At 31.3% G+C, this 17523-nt stretch overlaps 2 protein-coding genes across 3 annotated transcripts; both read left to right on the top strand.

Annotated features, from left to right (window-relative positions):
* The first annotated feature begins 345 nt into the window (after window positions 1-345).
* On the top strand, window positions 346-5510 carry AGL26 (tRNA (cytidine(34)-2'-O)-methyltransferase). 2 transcript variants are annotated; one of them, XR_016521150.1, is made up of 7 exons: window positions 346-602; window positions 693-805; window positions 2708-2776; window positions 2894-2952; window positions 3282-3342; window positions 3422-3563; window positions 4846-4975. XR_016521150.1 is itself a non-coding variant. In XM_068643106.2 (7 exons), the coding sequence occupies exons 1-7, from the start codon at window positions 452-454 to the stop codon at window positions 5125-5127; spliced, it is 789 nt and encodes a 262-aa protein (XP_068499207.1). In that variant the 5' UTR covers window positions 346-451; the 3' UTR covers window positions 5128-5510. The 2 variants fall into 2 exon arrangements, 1 of the variants encoding a protein (XP_068499207.1); XM_068643106.2 differs by having other exon boundaries at window positions 3422-3475; window positions 4846-5510.
* Window positions 5511-12312: 6802 nt separating this feature from the next.
* LOC137834878 (uncharacterized) lies at window positions 12313-13930 on the top strand. The gene has a single exon (XM_068643105.2). It carries the CDS (start codon window positions 12497-12499, stop codon window positions 13598-13600), a length of 1104 nt encoding a protein of 367 aa, XP_068499206.2. The 5' UTR covers window positions 12313-12496; the 3' UTR covers window positions 13601-13930.
* Window positions 13931-17523: the final 3593 nt, after the last annotated feature.

Raw genomic sequence — 17523 nt, 5'->3', positions numbered from 1 at the left:
TCATAAATATTTTAAATTGTATAATTTAAAAGTCATTTTTAAATTTTTTTCTAAAAAGACTTTCCAATGTACAAATTGAGATAACTTTTGGGTTTTATATTACCCAAACAGAAAGACTTTAAAATTATATAATCCAAAAACTAAAATTAAATTTTAAATTGTGTAATTTGAAAGAGAAAAATAACTTCCAGATTATATATTAAGAAAATATTTTTTAGGAAAAAATATTTTTAAATTGTACAACCTTTTAAAAAACTTGAAACCAAAAATAATTTTATATTATACATCTAAAAATTAAAAATATCTTTCAAATTATATAATTAAAAAGAATGTAGACTTTCATTTGTTGGGATAGAGGAAGAAAATATGGAGGTGAAGAAAGAAATGAATTTATATTACAGTGCATAGTCTCCAACGGATAAAGGAGAAAGAAGCACAGAGGGAGTGAAGAATGGACTTCACTGCTCTAAAATCCCTCAACATTGCAACCCCATTTCACTTTCCATCATCTAAATTCTCTCCCTTTTCTCAATTCACTTTCTTTCACTTCAAACCTTTTCTCACTTCTTCCTCAAGTCGGTTCTTCCCCCATTGCTCTCCCAGTAATTTCACATTTCTCACTCTTTCGCCATTTTTATTTGTGGGTAATTTGCTTTTTGTTGTTCCAAATTTTGATTTTGTTCTTGTGTCAGATGGGTCAGCTAAGATCGTAAGCAAGGAAGGTGCTTTGCCTCGTGGCGTTGGAGAGGCTGTGAATGAAGCATCGTGTTCCAAGGTTCTTCAGGTTGTGCTCGTGTCCCCTCAGGTAACAACAACATTCTCTTAAACTAGATTTCTTTTTATTCAAATTATTATTATTTCTTTTGTTTATTGTGTAACTTTTCCTTTCTGTTAGTTTTTGAATTCTGAAGACACGGTTTTTACTGAAGCATTATGTTAGTCCCAAAATTTCATAAAAATTAAAGCTGACATTTATCTATAGCTGTTTATGCAATTTGGTTTTGTTATGGAGCAACCATTTCTCCTAGTATTTGGTACTTAATCGGTCAATCCATTTTGCATGAAGAAGAGATTACGGAATGGAAGAGATGAAGCTTCAACAATAAACATAATATCATGCACATTATTGAATTGAAGTCATTAGTCAATCCTTAGAATTTGGATTTGAACTTTAACTCAACCTTAAAAACCTCATAAGTGAGAAATTCTTTAGTTTGGTCATATCAGGAGTCATTTGAGACCTCCAACACCGGCGTGTTAAAGATTAGACATCTCAAACATGAAATATTAGGACTAGAAATATATGGGTGGTTTGATTGTGGCCCAATAGCGGATAACCAATAGACTTAACAATAATTGTTAAGATAAACTTTGATATCATCTTAGAATTTGAGTTTGAGCTTAACTTAACCTTTCAAAATGAAATTATTGGATGAGAGTTGTCCTTCACTTGTATACTTTAGTTTGACTATCATTTATGTTATCAATGATTAACCTTACAAAAACAACTTATAAAGGTGAGATGTATTTATGTTCTCAAAGTTAGAAAAATAAGCAGATTACATTTGAGTTGGTGAAAATCCAAGTTCAACCCCCCTTGATTAGTACTCTGTTGTAGTATTAAATACTATTTGAGTTCTAAGAGATTAGTTTCTTTATTTTTATTTAAATAAAAGATTATTTGTCAAACTTGTCAGTACATCTGATAGAACTTGTGGTTCCAAGACCGTGTTAATACTACTGCCCGGGACCATACAAGGGGATGAAGACCATCAACCCGAGTCTGCCAGGCCAAAGATTCAGACCAATTATTCTATGAGGCGCAAGTCCCTGGCCACTGGGGCAATCGGGACGGAATATGCTTCCTTTCATCATTATCTAGTTTGTTAGTTACAAAGAGAATGTATGTGTATGTGATTGTTTGTTACAGTGAGAATGTATTACAAAAGCGGTGGTAGCATATGAGGAGGTTGGGATAGCTAGTTTGGCATATACTTAGGCCTGAGAAGATACATCTTCTAGGAGAGGGATCATGGCTCTATTATCTTTGTTAATCAGTTGTGCAAAATTTAAATACTGCGAAGGTGGCAGATAGTTATTTTGCTGGGCAGTGGGATTATAGGGAGAGAGTATGGGAGTTCTGGGGTTATGCCTAAGATATGAAAAGTTATGAAAAATCTTTCTCAGGTGGAGTTTCTTCTCTGTATGAACTTTAAGCACCATCTAATTCAATAATACTGATATTTTTTTATGCATGTTTTCTCTTGTATCCTAACAACACCGCCTATATATAAGAAAGTCTGGTTTATGTCAATTTCCTGATAAATTCCCTGACAATGGCTCGTATCACAAGAATGACCAACATTTAAGAAAATAATGATCTAACTATGCATTTGCTAATCACTGATCTGTGATCTATCATTTAATTTTCAGTTTAATATATTTGTCGAGAATATTGTAATAGGGCAATAGATATTAACTTCAGAATGATAATGATGATAAAAAACAAAAATGGTCAATGTTGGGCTGGACAGGTATTTTGCATTTTAATTTGAGAGAATATTAAAGTTCAAATCATTTTAAACAAGTAAGGAAGTTAAACCGCTAAACAATAAAACTGGTCTTGGTAAACTTTTTTTAGCTTAGAGTTAGAGTTAAATTAGAAAATTACTGAAGGTTGTTCTATGATTTATTTTGTCTTTGGTAGATTCCAGGAAACACAGGGTGCATTGCTAGAACATGTGCAGCATCAAATGTTGGATTACACTTAGTTGGGGTGAGTTTTGCTCTCTATATCTAAATACTTTTTATATTTGATGACAAGATTGTCATCTATTTGTAGTGTTTATCGCAAAATACTGATGATAGGCTTTCTATTTAATTATCTTTTCAGCCATTAGGATTTCAGGTGGATGATACTAAACTAAAGCGTGCTGGATTGGATTATTGGCCGTATCCATGGATATATGCTTATTGAAATTTTAATTTTTTTCTCACTCACATCTCTCCAGCTATTCTAGACCAACACTTATACCATACAGGGTAGTATGTAATTGTCTATCACTGTTTATTTTGAATTAAGTGCCTGACTCTGGATTTTAACTCCTCTAAAGCTTTGTTTTTGAGTGGCTGAAGTGTGTTGCTTATCTAGTATAACACATCTAGTAGTTTTAACTGATCTAATATTGTTTTGTCCAAAATGAAAATAAAAACTGCTATAAAATTGACATAATTGCTTTGTTGCTTTTTATTGGTTTTCCATTATTAACAATATAATACAGATATGTGGTTGTTAAAGTTCATGATTCTTGGGGAGATTTTCGTGATTATTTTAGACAACAGGTAATTACCATTCAGATAAATTCAATATATCATCATCTCCTTTGACTCCACATGTGACATGTTACCATTGTTGGTACAGGAGGGTGAAAAGCGGTTGCTAGCTTTTACAAAGAGGGGAACACAAATTCATTCTGTGAGTTGCCCACCATAGCACAGTTCCTTTAATTACAGCATTTATCCTGTTGATGCTCGATGTTTGTAATGCCATGACATCTCCGAAGGTCTTCTCCTTATAATGAATTTCTTCTTTTATCTCTAAAACGTTGAAGATTTTGTTTTCAATCCTCAGTAGTTTCTCTTTATAGCATTGAAACTTTGAATTAACAAGTTGATTGGAGAAACAAAATACAAATTTGGAATCCCTATAGCAACCTTCCTACCCTACATTGTCTACAACTAATAAGAAACATGGGAACAGAATCACGGTATTGCCATTTATGAGGAGATAATGAATGTCAGTGTAGGCCTGAAGTGAGGGCATTTTAGTATGTAAGAGCATGTTAGAATAAGTGCTCTTCCAACCAACCCCCTCCCTACCCTCCATAAGAAAAAAGAAAGAATTGAGCATTATGTACAGATGAAGTAAATATAAAGCTCTTTACACGGAGATGCATTATTCTAATAAGTTTATGTTAAGTTTTCCAAAATCTGTTAAAGTGTATGATATGATTCAATATTTGCTTCCTGCATTATAAATGACAGCTTAGAATTAATCTGGGGAACAGTTGTGAAGTAGAACAAGGTCTTGGATATGACTTTCTCACTTCCCTATGACGTGGTTTGTGAGAGTGGATCATTTGGGGTTAGGTAGGAAGTAGGGGGGGTGTTCTTGTATTAGATTGATTTTAACTGGAAAGCCAGCTGATCCATTCTAAATTTCTAATCGTTTTCTGTTAATATAATATAACCTGTTTTATTCAAAATACAAAACCACAATCCAGTCCTATTTAAATTGGTATGTATTAGAAAACTTTTCTTTTTTCTTCTCTATTCGCCATTACAAGTCTAAACTAATTTATGAAATACACCAACTATAGGTTGAAAGGAATTCATGATAATACATCAAAATACAGTCAAGTTCTTGATAGCTAAAGTCTAAATATAATTTCAAACAAATTGTCAATCTTTCAATTAGTCTAAATCCAATAGAGGGAATTTATTTTGACTGGAGGAATGCTAGCAAAATTCTTAAATAAGTATAGATAATCTATAAATTTTATAGGTTATATATATTGGTCTGAATTTGAAAACCAATCAAAGCTAGTTTTTAGTTTTATTTTCTTTTCTTTATGGTTTTTCAGTAATGCTTATTTGGTTCAGTTTTTTCAATTTGATACCTTTTGGTTTTGTGGCTCTTTTTTGTTTTCATGGTTTTGGACATCTCATGAAGCAAAGGTTACTTATTATCTTGTATTAAAAGTAGTGTGTGCCTTAGCATTCAAAAAGCAATATAAGGAAACTGTAAATATGCCTATAAAATTGTGGTTCCTTCTTACTCCGCAGGAGTTTTCCTACAGAAAAGGTGACTATCTTTTGTTTGGTTCTGAAACAAGTGGCCTGCCTCCTGAGGCCTTGGTAGACTGCAAAACTGAACCATTTGGTGGTGGCACTGTCAAAATCCCAATGGTTGAGACTTATGTCAGATGTTTGAATCTGTCTGTAAGTGTTGGCATAGCTTTGTATGAAGCTTCCAGACAACTAAACTACGAGTCACTTCAGGTACCTTCAGAAAGCCATATTGATACTACTGAGGAGTCATTTATTGCTGAAGACATTTTTGCTTGAATATCATAAATATTTTATTCAACACAAGGGGGTTGGTACCATTTTCCTGGCTAATTGAGATGGAAAATGTCTGTTTCACTCTGAATTAGTTAATCCAACCAAATCTTCACCCAATTCCATCAACACAACTCACTAGATTTTGTATCAAAATTGTTTTGTACCAATCCACATGTAATATCAGTGTCATCTAGATAGTTGTGGTGTGCCAGTTATTGTGGAGGGTTAATTAAACATTTTCAACTTCCCAATGATTCAGTGGAATATTGGAAATAGGAAGGATGAAGAATCACATTTTTACCATTTTCCTTTTGTCCATTTATCTGCTTGAGCAATTTCATTAACTTATATGGAATCTCATTTATACAAGGATTGTTATTCTGTGAGACTGTACTCCCTCACTGTTTTTCCACTCTATACATGTGTTGATTGTTTGAGAAACATTTCATTCACTCTCCTTATCAATGAAGTTCTCCCTTAGATCGGATCATTTCAACATCATCCTAACAATGTAGGTTTTCAAAAAATAGAAAAATGGAATTAAGGTAAGAGATGAAAACAAGGTCATAGTTCAATGAGAATTGATAAGTTCGAAATATTTATCACTTTAAATTATGAAACTCAACAGTAGTTATTAAGAACTTAAGAGGTTTCTTAAGAATTAAATTTAATTCGTAAATGAATCAAAACTCTTTACACAAATAATTTACAAAGCCAAATAAAGTCACATTAAAGGTGCAACTAAAAAATTAAAAGCTCAAACAAAGGCCTAATCTATTACAGTGATGAAAAGAAAATAGAAAAGCTTAGAAAGAAAGACTCGATTTAAAAAATAACACATACAATTTTTTCCTTAGAAAAGAAAAAGACATTAAATAAAATTTATGAATAAATTTTTTAAAAAAATTATAGAGAAATTATATAAGAGAATTTCTACAAATTAATTTTAGTTTATCAAAACATTTATTTATTTTTTCTTATAAAAGTCCTTCGGAAAAAGTTTTGGTAAAAAATACACAAGTTTGAAGCTCCCTCCTTTGTCCTCTTTCACTTATATATTACACTAAATTCTTTAATATTTTAATAGAAATTACATCATGGACTTCTTAGGATAAACTTTTCCATAAATTTCTTTAAGGAGAGAAAACAAGTTAAAATTAATTTATGTGTGAACTAATTAGTAGAAATTCTCTTGTATAATTTTTAAATTAAGTATAATTAAATTTTAGCTTATAAAGAAATTAAATTAATTTTTTTCTTCAATTTTTTCTCTTCTTCAAAGACTCACGAAGAAATTCATCAAAATAAATCTTATATCCTAAAAGGAACGTTATTATAAATATTTAAAACTAAAAAAGGTTTATACACTCTTAAGAAACATAAGAGTGTAACATTATTTTATACATATTGCTAGTGCAAAGTATTTTTTTCTCATAGATACCTAATATAACCTATCACCATATCATATTAATGACTAGATGATAAGATAAAGTGGTAAAGTTTATTAAATGCCCAACTACTCAATAGAATGTCTAAATATTTAGTTGGACCTTTACCCTTTCCATTAGGGAAGGAAAAAAAACATCACATGATTCAATTGTCTTTCATTAATCTAATCTTCCTAGTGCACTTCCTTTTCTTTTTGTCTATTAGTCATTATTTTGAGGAAAAAAGTACTACTAAATGTTGGGGGAATAATATTTAAAAGGAGTTAAACTCTAGTTACATAGGCAATATTAGAAAAATAATTGGTTTTGATCAATATTGTTTGACACATGTGATAATATTTAAAGATATTTTATAATATATAACTAAATACAAACTTTATCTTATAGTTTAATTTAATTTTATAAGATTAAATTATACTTAATATTTATTTATATTTATAAAAAAATTGTCTTAAAAAGTATCTAAAAACTCACTAGCATCAATCACTTCAATGCAGTGGCTCTTTTATGTCCACACTGATCTTGCACATGAAAGCTTTAAAAGATGTCCAAAACACAAGGACTTTGCCTTCTATTGGGAGGACCATTGAGTCATTAACCTTTATCCTTTTGTTTTTTTAGCTCAGACCATTAATCCAACTTGAGAACTTTGGAACATGGAAGTTCAAGACCCAACCCATGTTCATGTTCAAACATGTTACTCATTCTTCATTCTTGCCCTAACTCCTTCTAACATATCTACAAACAAAAACAAAAAATTCTTCATAAACACTTTTAATGGAGAAAAGTGAAAAGAAATGAATTTAACTTATCCATAAGTTTAGGTATGGGTTAAAATCTGATTTTCAAAAAAGTCAGTAAAGTATTTTTATGGATTAGTTGATGCAATAAAATTAATAAAAAGCCTTTTATTTTTATTTTTCTTCAAACAAAAGGGATTGTAGTTTTAGTGTTGAAAATGAGTTTAAATTAACTTATGTTATTAGTTTTAATGAAATTATATTGATAGAAAAAAATACATGATTTGGGTCCCATTGCCAGAGTAAGGAAGTAGTGATCACAGTGCAATTTGGACCCTCCATCTTGTCAACATAAATATGCCTTGTCGGTTTTTTAATATAAAGTTTTTTAATATAAAGTTTGAATATGATAATAAGTGCAGAATAATATCACTGTTATGGTTATCCAGTACTTCCTAGTTCACTGTTTAATGTTATAACTAAGTAGAATATATAAAGAAAATATGAAATTGTACTGGTATCGGTCCACCGGTCAATGTCATGACTCGGTCTCCCTAACCAAGTTGACTGAGATCTCCACGGACGGTTAGACCGACTGACACACTGAATTCATTAACATTCAAATCAAGGTCAGTAAAATTAAATTATTATTAAGAATTAGGTAATACAACCGTGATCTATTTCACTAATCAGATCCAATAAGATAAGTCCATTAAAATAATATAAATAACGTGAATGCCAGAATACCCCGAAGGAACAAGGAAGACGAAGCTGATTTTATTTATTTTTGTAAAAAAAATATTTGCCTCCCTTATCAAATAATCATTAGTGATAAAGTTTGATTAATTTATTTATATAACATCTTAAATTAAACTTTTTTGTTGATAACAGTAGAAGAAAAACTTGATGTAGAAACAAAAACATATGTTAAACTTGAGCATGTTTGATTCACTTTTCCGTTTTTTTAAACATTTCTAAAACAATTTTATCCAAGTTGATTAATTTCTCACCTACAATATATCAAATTTTGTAAATATTTTAAAAAAAAGTATTTTAGAAAATAAAAGGCAGAAACAACTCCAACATCTTTTCATGTCTCCCTTTCACTTTGCTCCATTTGCTATGCTCTTTTTTAATATCCTAAATGGAAATTACTTACATGCGTTTCTTATTAATAAAAACTACATTTTAATATGAACAAATTTCTTAAATTTCAAAAATAGTTACTTGAATAAGACTTTTTTTTAATTTAAAAAAATTGTTTGTGAAAATTATACTAAAATATTATTATTTCTATGGCTTAGAAATTCATGTGAACAATCTCCTTGAAGTGTTTGATTTAGAGTATATTCTCTTTTCCTTTTTTATTTCCTTTCTCTTTTTCTTCATATCTTATTTCTCTTCTATTCTCAAGTCTCCCTTTCTATCTCTTTTCTAACTTTTTTTTTTCGTTTTTAACCTATTTCTTAATATAAGTATTTTAGAAGAGATTTGTTTCTCATATGCTATCTTGTATATATTGAAATTGAGATTTCTAAATTAATAAAGTTTTGAAATATATCATGTTTAATTACATATATATATAATATTTCTTTTATGTAACTTTTATTATGTATATTGTTCTTACAAGATCGGATCTTGTCTATCAAGTTCTCCTTTGTTATCTTTCTTTGGTTTCTCAGTTTCTAGTTGTTCTTTCGGTCTTTTGGTTGGGCAAGGGGTGTACCTGCAAAAATATTCTGACGTTCAAATTAAAGGTAAATACGTTTAGATAATTAACCATACATGAATGGTATGGTTATTAACCATACTTGATATGCATTTTTTTTCCTAAAAAAAGAGATAAACCAATATTTAACTTTAATCAATGTAAAATGTTTTCTTTCCCTTTTGTGTATTTTTGAGTCCTTGAATGATCAAATCCAAGAGAGTGAAATTCAATTTTGTTGAAATTTAAGAGGAAATTTGACACTTTTGGAAGAAAAAAATAATTATCATTTGTTGGAATAATGTTTCTTATTAACTTGGTTCTTCTGTCTTTATGCTATACTAAAAGTCTTTCTATAAAATGTCAAGTGGAGTGTTGAGAAAGATGAGCCTATTAATTGGTTTTCCTATGGGGAGTAAATAAATAGAAATGAAAGTTGCATGAGTGAGTTAAGAGGATGTATGTATCCTACAAACCATGTGATCTAGGGGGTAAAATATGTAAACTGTTCAATGAAACACTTGTAGCTGAATAGGCATGGAACATGTATCACTTTAGAGGCAATTTCTTGGTGTTCAATTTTCAAGACAAGGTATGTGAGATAAAGAGATATTTATAATGGGTTAGATCCTCACAAGAATGTTCTATATGGTGGAGGAATTTAAAAACACATTTGGTATGAAAACTCATTTGAATTATTTAAGGAAAAAATGTTAGATGAAAAATTGGAGATGAGAGGAACATGAACTTTTGGTTGGATAAATGGATGGATGAAGACTACTTAGCTATAACTTATCAAAGGATATACCTTAATTCAATACAAAAGAAGAATAACCAAAATAGTATGAGTTATGAAAGTAGACGGTAATAGAATCTACAATGAAAATGGTGAAATGTTGACTAAATAAGTGGAGTGTGATAAAGATCAAATTGGAAGCTCAAAATATCAAGAAGAAATTAAATTCAAGTAATAACTATGAATCTCATATTTACTCTTTTTTTTTAATTATATGTCATAAAAAATTTGAATTAAATATTTTATTCATTATAGGACTTCAAGAGAAACACAAGAACTTAACAATTGAACTCAAACAATTAACAAAAGACAATGATTAAAAGAATAAATGAATATGACAATGAGTAATATAAGGAAAAAAATGTGAAGAAGTGTTGAGTATCACCTTAAGATGGAAGAGATTTCTTCATATCCGTATAAATCTCATGTAGAATTGCCACTTAACTCTTTTTTAAGATCAAACTCAAAGTACAATATCACTTTCACAAGTGTCTCACAAATTTAATATCTCATATATGTCAAAAGTGATTTCCAGAAAGAGAATTGTTTATAACCTAAGTCATTCAAAAATCAATTTACAAAATGACACGTAAATGCACATAAAAGAAATGGAAATCCTAGATCAATAACTCTCCAAGTGTTGGTTGAAAATTCAAGGAGAAAAGAGAGTGAATATTGAAAGTCAAAATTAAAAAATAAATCTAAAAAGATCTTTAGTTGGTCAAATTTGAAGGAGGTGATTCTCATGCTTGGTTTATGATTTTCCTGCCATCTTAAGAGCATGTTTTCCTTTCCTTTCCAAAGCTCCTTCTTAGTCGAGAATTAGAAGCTTTAATTGAGCTTCTATGAGGCTTGTCTTATTTTCTTCTTGCTTATCTTTTCCTTGTTATAGGCTCCCTCTTTTGATGTCTCATTGTGCTTGAGAAAGATCAACTAAGTTGGATTTAAACATTACTATTTACACTTAAAAATACAAGAATTAATTCTTACGAATAAGAAGTTTAAAGAATACAAAATAAAAAAAAATAAAGATTATTTTGTTAAGAAAAATATCTTATCATATTTATTATGATTCTTTTATGAATAATGTGTTTTTTTTCTCATTTTCGTTTGTTATTCATCCATAACCTAACAATAAATTTAATAGCATTATGTTTGGTTTGGGTTGTTGCATTGTTTAAAAGGTATAGTAGTTTTGTGGGGTGAATTTGAGGTGATTTGTGTAAAAAGAAAGGAAATGGGGAATGAGGAAGCATCCCCTTTGAAGTGTGGTCATTTGGGTGAAAATTTTGGCGGGGTGATTTTAAGGTGATTTGTGTAAAAAGAAAGGATAGGGGAGAATGAGGAAGCACCCCCTCTCAAGTGTGGTCATTTGGGTGGAAAGTTTGACATAGATGGTCAATTACCAATATCCCCTTTCATGGAAATTTAATTTTGAATGTGCATGGGGTTTGAATGTTGTTGTGTTTCAACTTGGAAGTAGTTTGATAAACTACACAACCGATTAAGAAGACATTCTTAATTGGTTACAATACATGCCACAATCGATTACCATGCCCAACATAACCAATTATGCATATCTTTGTAATCAATTAATATTGTGCATGTACTCAGTTACAATTTGATTCTTAATCGATTAAGTTGTAAATGATAATGATCATTTTGTTTGTTTATTATACATAACGTGATAAATGCAAACTTGAATGAGCTTTAACAATTTTCAAGCAATAAAAAAAATTACCAACTTGTATTCATAAAAATTCTTCTTAATTTTAATTAAAATGTTTCAATATGTCAAATTTTTTTAAATCTTTTAATTACAATTTTTTAAATCATAAAATGCTTATACCAATTAATTATAGCATTTTATGAATTTTTAAATCAAATTTTACAATTTTTTTTAAATATATATATATATATATATTTTTGTTTAATTGGAATAAGCATTTTAAATCTTGCTTTGAATATATTTTTACTATATCTCCACAAGCACCTTAGTTACTTTAATCACCAAGTTCAATCTTTACTCCTACAATGATAGCACCCATATGCGGTGTAAGAATATTCTAAATTAATAAAAGTAGTGTAAAAGACTAATACAAGTACCATTTTCATTTATTATTTAAACAAAATAAAATTTTTTAATACGGTTTTTATTCCAAAAGTTCTAAAAGTACCAGTTTTTGTTTAAAATAAAACTCTAATGGACACAAAACACAAACCCTAACCCACTTCTTATTTAATAAACATCTCTTTCAATTTTACCATTTTCAATAAATTTTATGTAAAAAAAAGTTCATTTTTAAATTATTTATTGGCGTTCCTTTTACTTTAAATGTGATTAATTCAAAAAAGTTATGTATTTTGTAACAAATAATATTACTATTCTAAAATCATTCAATTCAATTTACATTTCTAAAATATCAATTTATTTTTCTTAAAATAAAAGTACAAAACCCCAATAATTGGACACAAAAACCTAACCAACCATGAAGGCGAACCCACCATGTCACCCCCAAGAGAAATAGCATGTGCATTGCACTGAAAGTTTGATAACAACACTCCCAAAATCCACACTCACCACCGACTGTAATAATAGCACTGCATCAGGGGCAGTTTGGTCACTCAACATCTATATATAACAAACCTCATTTAAACACACTCAACTAAACCACACTCAATGGCACGCCACTCGTTCCTCCTGTTAGCAGCGGCCATTATCGCCGCCGCAGTCGCCGTCGCCACAGGTTGCTCGCCGTCGGACAGGGAGGCACTTCTTGGCTTCCGGCAGGCGTTGAACGAGCCCTACCTCGGCCTCTTCAACTCGTGGACTGGCTCCAACTGCTGCGTCAACTGGTACGGTGTCAGCTGCGACGCCGCCACCGGCCGCGTCACCGATGTCAACCTCCGCGGCGAGTCGGAGGACCCTATCTTCGAGAAATCCGGCCGCTCCGGCTACATGACCGGAAAACTCTCGCCGGCAATTTGCGGCATCGACACCCTCACCACCTTCGTCGTCGCTGACTGGAAGGACATCGCCGGCGATATCCCCGCCTGCATCACCGGCCTCTCCTCCCTCCGCATCCTGGACCTCATCGGAAACAAACTCTCCGGCGAGATCCCCGGCGACATCGGCAGACTGAACCGCCTCACCGTCCTCAACCTCGCCGACAACGCCCTCACCGGGAAAATTCCCCCTTCAATCACCCAACTCACCTCACTCAAACACCTCGACCTCAGCAGCAACCTTCTCACCGGCGAGATTCCCAAGAATTTCGGGAACCTTGCAATGCTGAGCCGAGCAATGCTGAACCGGAACCAGTTAACCGGTTCAATACCGGTTTCAATCTCCAAGATTTACCGGCTCGCGGACTTGGACCTGTCCGTGAACCGCTTGACCGGTTCGGTTCCGTTTGAGCTTGGCAAAATGCCGGTTCTTTCCGTGCTTAATCTGGATAGCAACTCTCTGAAGGGTTTAATCCCCGAGAGTTTGTTGAGTAACGGCGGAATGGGTATTTTGAACCTTAGCCGAAACGGGTTCGAAGGATCCATACCCGATGTTTTCGGGTCACACTCCTATTTCATGGCTTTGGATTTGTCTTACAACAATTTAAAGGGTCGGGTACCCGAATCCTTGGCATCCGCTAAATATATCGGGCATTTGGATCTCAGTCACAACCATCTGTGCGGATCCATTCCAGTCGGAGAACCCTTTGATCACCTTGAAGCGTCGTCGTTTGGGTTCAACGATTGCTTGTGTGGGAACCCGTTGAAGACTTGCTAGTTATTGCGGGTGACCCGATTAAGTACCCGATTCGATTATGGATACAAGTGTGAATTTTGGTGTAATAGTAAAATGTTTCGGTGTTTGTTTTTTAAGTGGTGTAATATAATGTTGTAGTGAGAAAGATGAAAGGGACAAAAAGAAAAAGAAGTGATGTTGATGCAGTTTGAGATCACGTGCACAACAGAACAAGGGTTTTGAAGGAAGGAATTCATGTTTTGGTGAAAAGCTGAAGCTAATTTCAAAATTATTCTTGTTTTGTATGCAAGCTTCTCTGTCACATAATGTAAAAGATATTGATAATGATTTCATTACTGTTCCACTCTTTAATTTTCTATATATTCACACATAAAAAGTAGTTCATCACTGTTTCCTATGTTTATTGTTGAAGTTGTGAAATGAAGATGGAGAAGATTAATAATGGTGCTCAACCACCACCTGGGGGGCACATGGTGCTGTTCTGATCCCATTAACTGCTACAAGAGAAGTGTTTTCTGGCATTGGAAATTAGTGTAAGATGTAAAATAATGAAAGAAGAAATGAATGGTGTTGAAAAGAGAATGTTATAGAAAATAGTAGGAAAGAGATGGCATGAAGTTGTGGTGGAGCCTCTCCCATCCTTGCTCTGTCATTCACATTCCAAGTGGCCCCTCTCTGCATGTGAGTTCATCATGCACTTCCACTGCCACAACCAACTCACTATTATTACATTCAAAACAAACAAAATCAGTAATCTCTTACTACATTCAAAGAAAAGTAAAAAGAAAGTATTGAGGTTGATATAGTATTTTAGGGTTAATTAAACAATTTTATTCTTATAAAAAATATATGTATATAAATTGATTTTGATTCTGATTCTTAAATGATGTGGTACATAAGTCTCAGTTAAGAAACAAAATTTGTAGTTACTTTCGTTTTGAAATTTAGAATTTTGTCACAATTTTATTTTTAAAAAATATTTTAATAAAAAAATGTATATAAACTAATTTTAATCTTAATTTTTAAACTGGTCAAAACAATATATAACTATTAATCAGAGAAGAGATAACTTATCATTTTATTAAGTTACTTCACAAAGGGAAAAGTTACTCTTCCATCTAAACAAAAAGTAGTAATAAAAATAAAAACCTTATTTGAATTACTTCAATTCTATTCATGAGCGGCATAACCATTACAAGTTATTATCATAGAGTGGTATATTATTTACTAAAAAGTAATTATATATATTAATAATTGTTATTAAATATTTTCTTCACTATAGTACAATATGTAATGCTTTCTTAGTAAAATATTTTATTAATTCAATATGAATCCTTTCATGACAAACTTAATGTGGGCAGTCATATACAATAAAAGGTAGATATTATTATTAACTAGTAAGACCTATATAAATTATATGATTAGGAAACACTCTAACAAACAATTCTTTTGTTAAGGGATCAATAATTACAGATTTTATGACTATGTTTTTCATAGCGACTAATCCTCTCTTCATCTTCATGTGTTTTCTAATAACTAGAAATTTAATGTTTATGTTTGTTTTAACTTTTAATTTCATTATTGTTGGAGAAGAATATTATATTCAAATTATGTAAAATATTTTCAATGGTATGTCAAAATAACTTTAAGACCATGATTAAAATTCTTCGACAATTTAGCTTGTAATGTAGTTTAGTTTCAATCAATAAATCATGCTTCATAGTGAATAATGTAATAATTGTTTTACTCTAAGATAACTCCCTTTCTAAAGGGAAGATATAGCCTAAAGTAGACTTTCTAAAGTTCATGCATCCAAAATTTTTGAATTTTTGCATCTTCTTTTTCAAATCATCATAATGTTTGTATGTAAACTTATAATCCTTATTTATTTTGAAGATATTTCATTATTTTATTTTATTTTGTGGATTATGATACTTTTTGTAACAACATGTTTTTTTAAAAAACAAAACCCCTGCACACATTATTCTTCTTTATCTCCATTCTCTCTCCAATTCTCTTCTCTCCCTCTCTCTTAATTTCTCTCCCAATCTTCATCTATTTTAGAATCTGATCATACCACGTTGTAGCTGGTGAGTTAAGGAACATTTCTACCCGATCAGATTTTCAAACAGAGTAAGTTCATTTTTACTCTAAATATCCTTTGTTCTCTGTTTTTTCGTAGGATTTAGTCATCAATCTTGGTGGGGTCAGTTGAGAAGTTTAATCCTCTCAACTTATTCTATTATATACTGAAATTTTGTTCTGTTTGAATAATTTGCATTAGGCCCGTAAATCTTGAAGCTTATCCAAACGGTGGAGAATAAAATTCTAAAAGTTGCTTGGAAAGCAAGCAATTGAGGTAAGGGAAGCTAAATTTAATTTTTAATAGCACCCTAGGATAGAAGATCTGAATGCGGAAGGGACGTGGTCCCAATATTCAATTTCTCTTGCAGGAATGTTGTATGTTTATATATTGGGTTGTTTGTTTGTATATTATTTAAATTTGTAAAAAATATTATATTTTGATGATTTAGTATTAAAGTGTTATTTTTTTCATGTCAAATAGAATTTTGAATATTGTGGATCAATTTTTGAATGATATTGTATGACGGAATGATATGGAATTGAATTCATACATTTGGGATAATGTATGGACTGATGTTTGCTGTGTATTAAGTATTGATGCCTATGTGGTAACAGAGATCTCCGAGCTTCACTGATGATTTAAGTCACATAGACTAAGATATCAAGTGGTGAGAAGCTGATGGGGGAGTTCATGCACACCGTGACATATGAGATGCACGACTTGGGTTGTATTGAACTTACCCTGATCCTTTCTGTTGGATTCGCTGGTAATCTTTGGATCAGGTGTTAGTCTCTGGTAGGACTTACTTAATACGGGTCTTCCGAAAGACGTTGTTTGTTGAATATCTTGGATGGGTAGATCCATGTGAGATCTATGTGATTGTTTTAATGTTGGAATTTGAAGAAAATTGTATAATTTGAGAAATTGATCATGTAACTTGGTTTTCTCTTTTGATTTAATTGCGTATATTATAAAATTCTATTTTCACTAGCTTACCCTTGCTTTTCTTGTTGTGTTTGAACTGCGATGACTGTACTACGTACACGAGCAGATGATCTTACAGGTGTCTGAGGATCAGAAGAGTTTTAAGGCGTTGATTTTGAAACTTATATTGTAAATATTTGTATTTCTATATGTCCTAATCACGTATTAGGAATATTTTGAAAAATTGTAAGCTTGTATAGAAATATGTAGAACCGGTATTGTAATAGTTATATGTAAATTATGGGGTGTTACACTTTTGATATATTCCTAGCATTCCTCCTATAAAAGCAATATCACACTTAGTGTTAACTTGAACATACATTAAATTTTCAAGAAGTATTAAGAATTTTTTTTATCTGTTCTTATTTCAATGTTGTTTGGAGACATTGATTGAGAAAAAAAACTTGTTCCTTTATTAAAAAACTTTTATGCATATTTTTTTTTATAGTTGTGACTCAAACTTTAGTTCTGTTTTCGAATGAGATTGGAACCAAGAGAAGGATTGAACCACTTTGGTTGGTCGGTATACACCTTACTCCTTCTTCTCGAACGAATTCCTACTACTCTCGCTCTTCCACTTCTCCTTTCCTTGAATTCCAGACTTAGATAATATATGCAAAAGACGCTCAACACTACAAGAAAATCATCAAATAGAAACCAATTTTTAGAAACCAAAATAATTAGTTGCAATATTAACTAAATTAGAGACCATTTTAGAAACTAAAACAAAAATTGGTTTCTAAATTAGTTTCTATTATTTTCTATTATTGTTAAATAGTTTATAAATTGGTATCTAATTAGCAATTAATGTTTTATCTACCAATTATTTAGTTTTTAAATTTAGTCTCTAAAACCTTGGTTGCTAATTAGAGAT

Source organism: Phaseolus vulgaris, chromosome 5 (genome assembly GCF_051622355.1).
Source record: "Phaseolus vulgaris cultivar YP4 chromosome 5, ASM5162235v1, whole genome shotgun sequence".
Classification (NCBI taxonomy): Eukaryota; Viridiplantae; Streptophyta; class Magnoliopsida; order Fabales; family Fabaceae; genus Phaseolus; species Phaseolus vulgaris.
The sequence above is the reverse complement of the archived record's forward strand: the minus strand, read 5'-3'. Positions and strand labels throughout refer to the sequence as shown.

Bases quoted from the DNA above. Each gene is read 5' to 3' on its own strand.
- AGL26 (XM_068643106.2), top strand. From the start codon at position 452: ATGGACTTCACTGCTCTAAAATCCCTCAACATTGCAACCCCATTTCAC. The intron at 2,777-2,893 runs GTGAGTTTTGCT...TTATCTTTTCAG, and splicing joins TTGGATTACACTTAGTTGGG to CCATTAGGATTTCAGGTGGA. The intron at 2,953-3,281 runs GTATCCATGGAT...AATATAATACAG, and splicing joins GCTGGATTGGATTATTGGCC to ATATGTGGTTGTTAAAGTTC.
- LOC137834878 (XM_068643105.2), top strand. From the start codon at position 12,497: ATGGCACGCCACTCGTTCCTCCTGTTAGCAGCGGCCATTATCGCCGCC.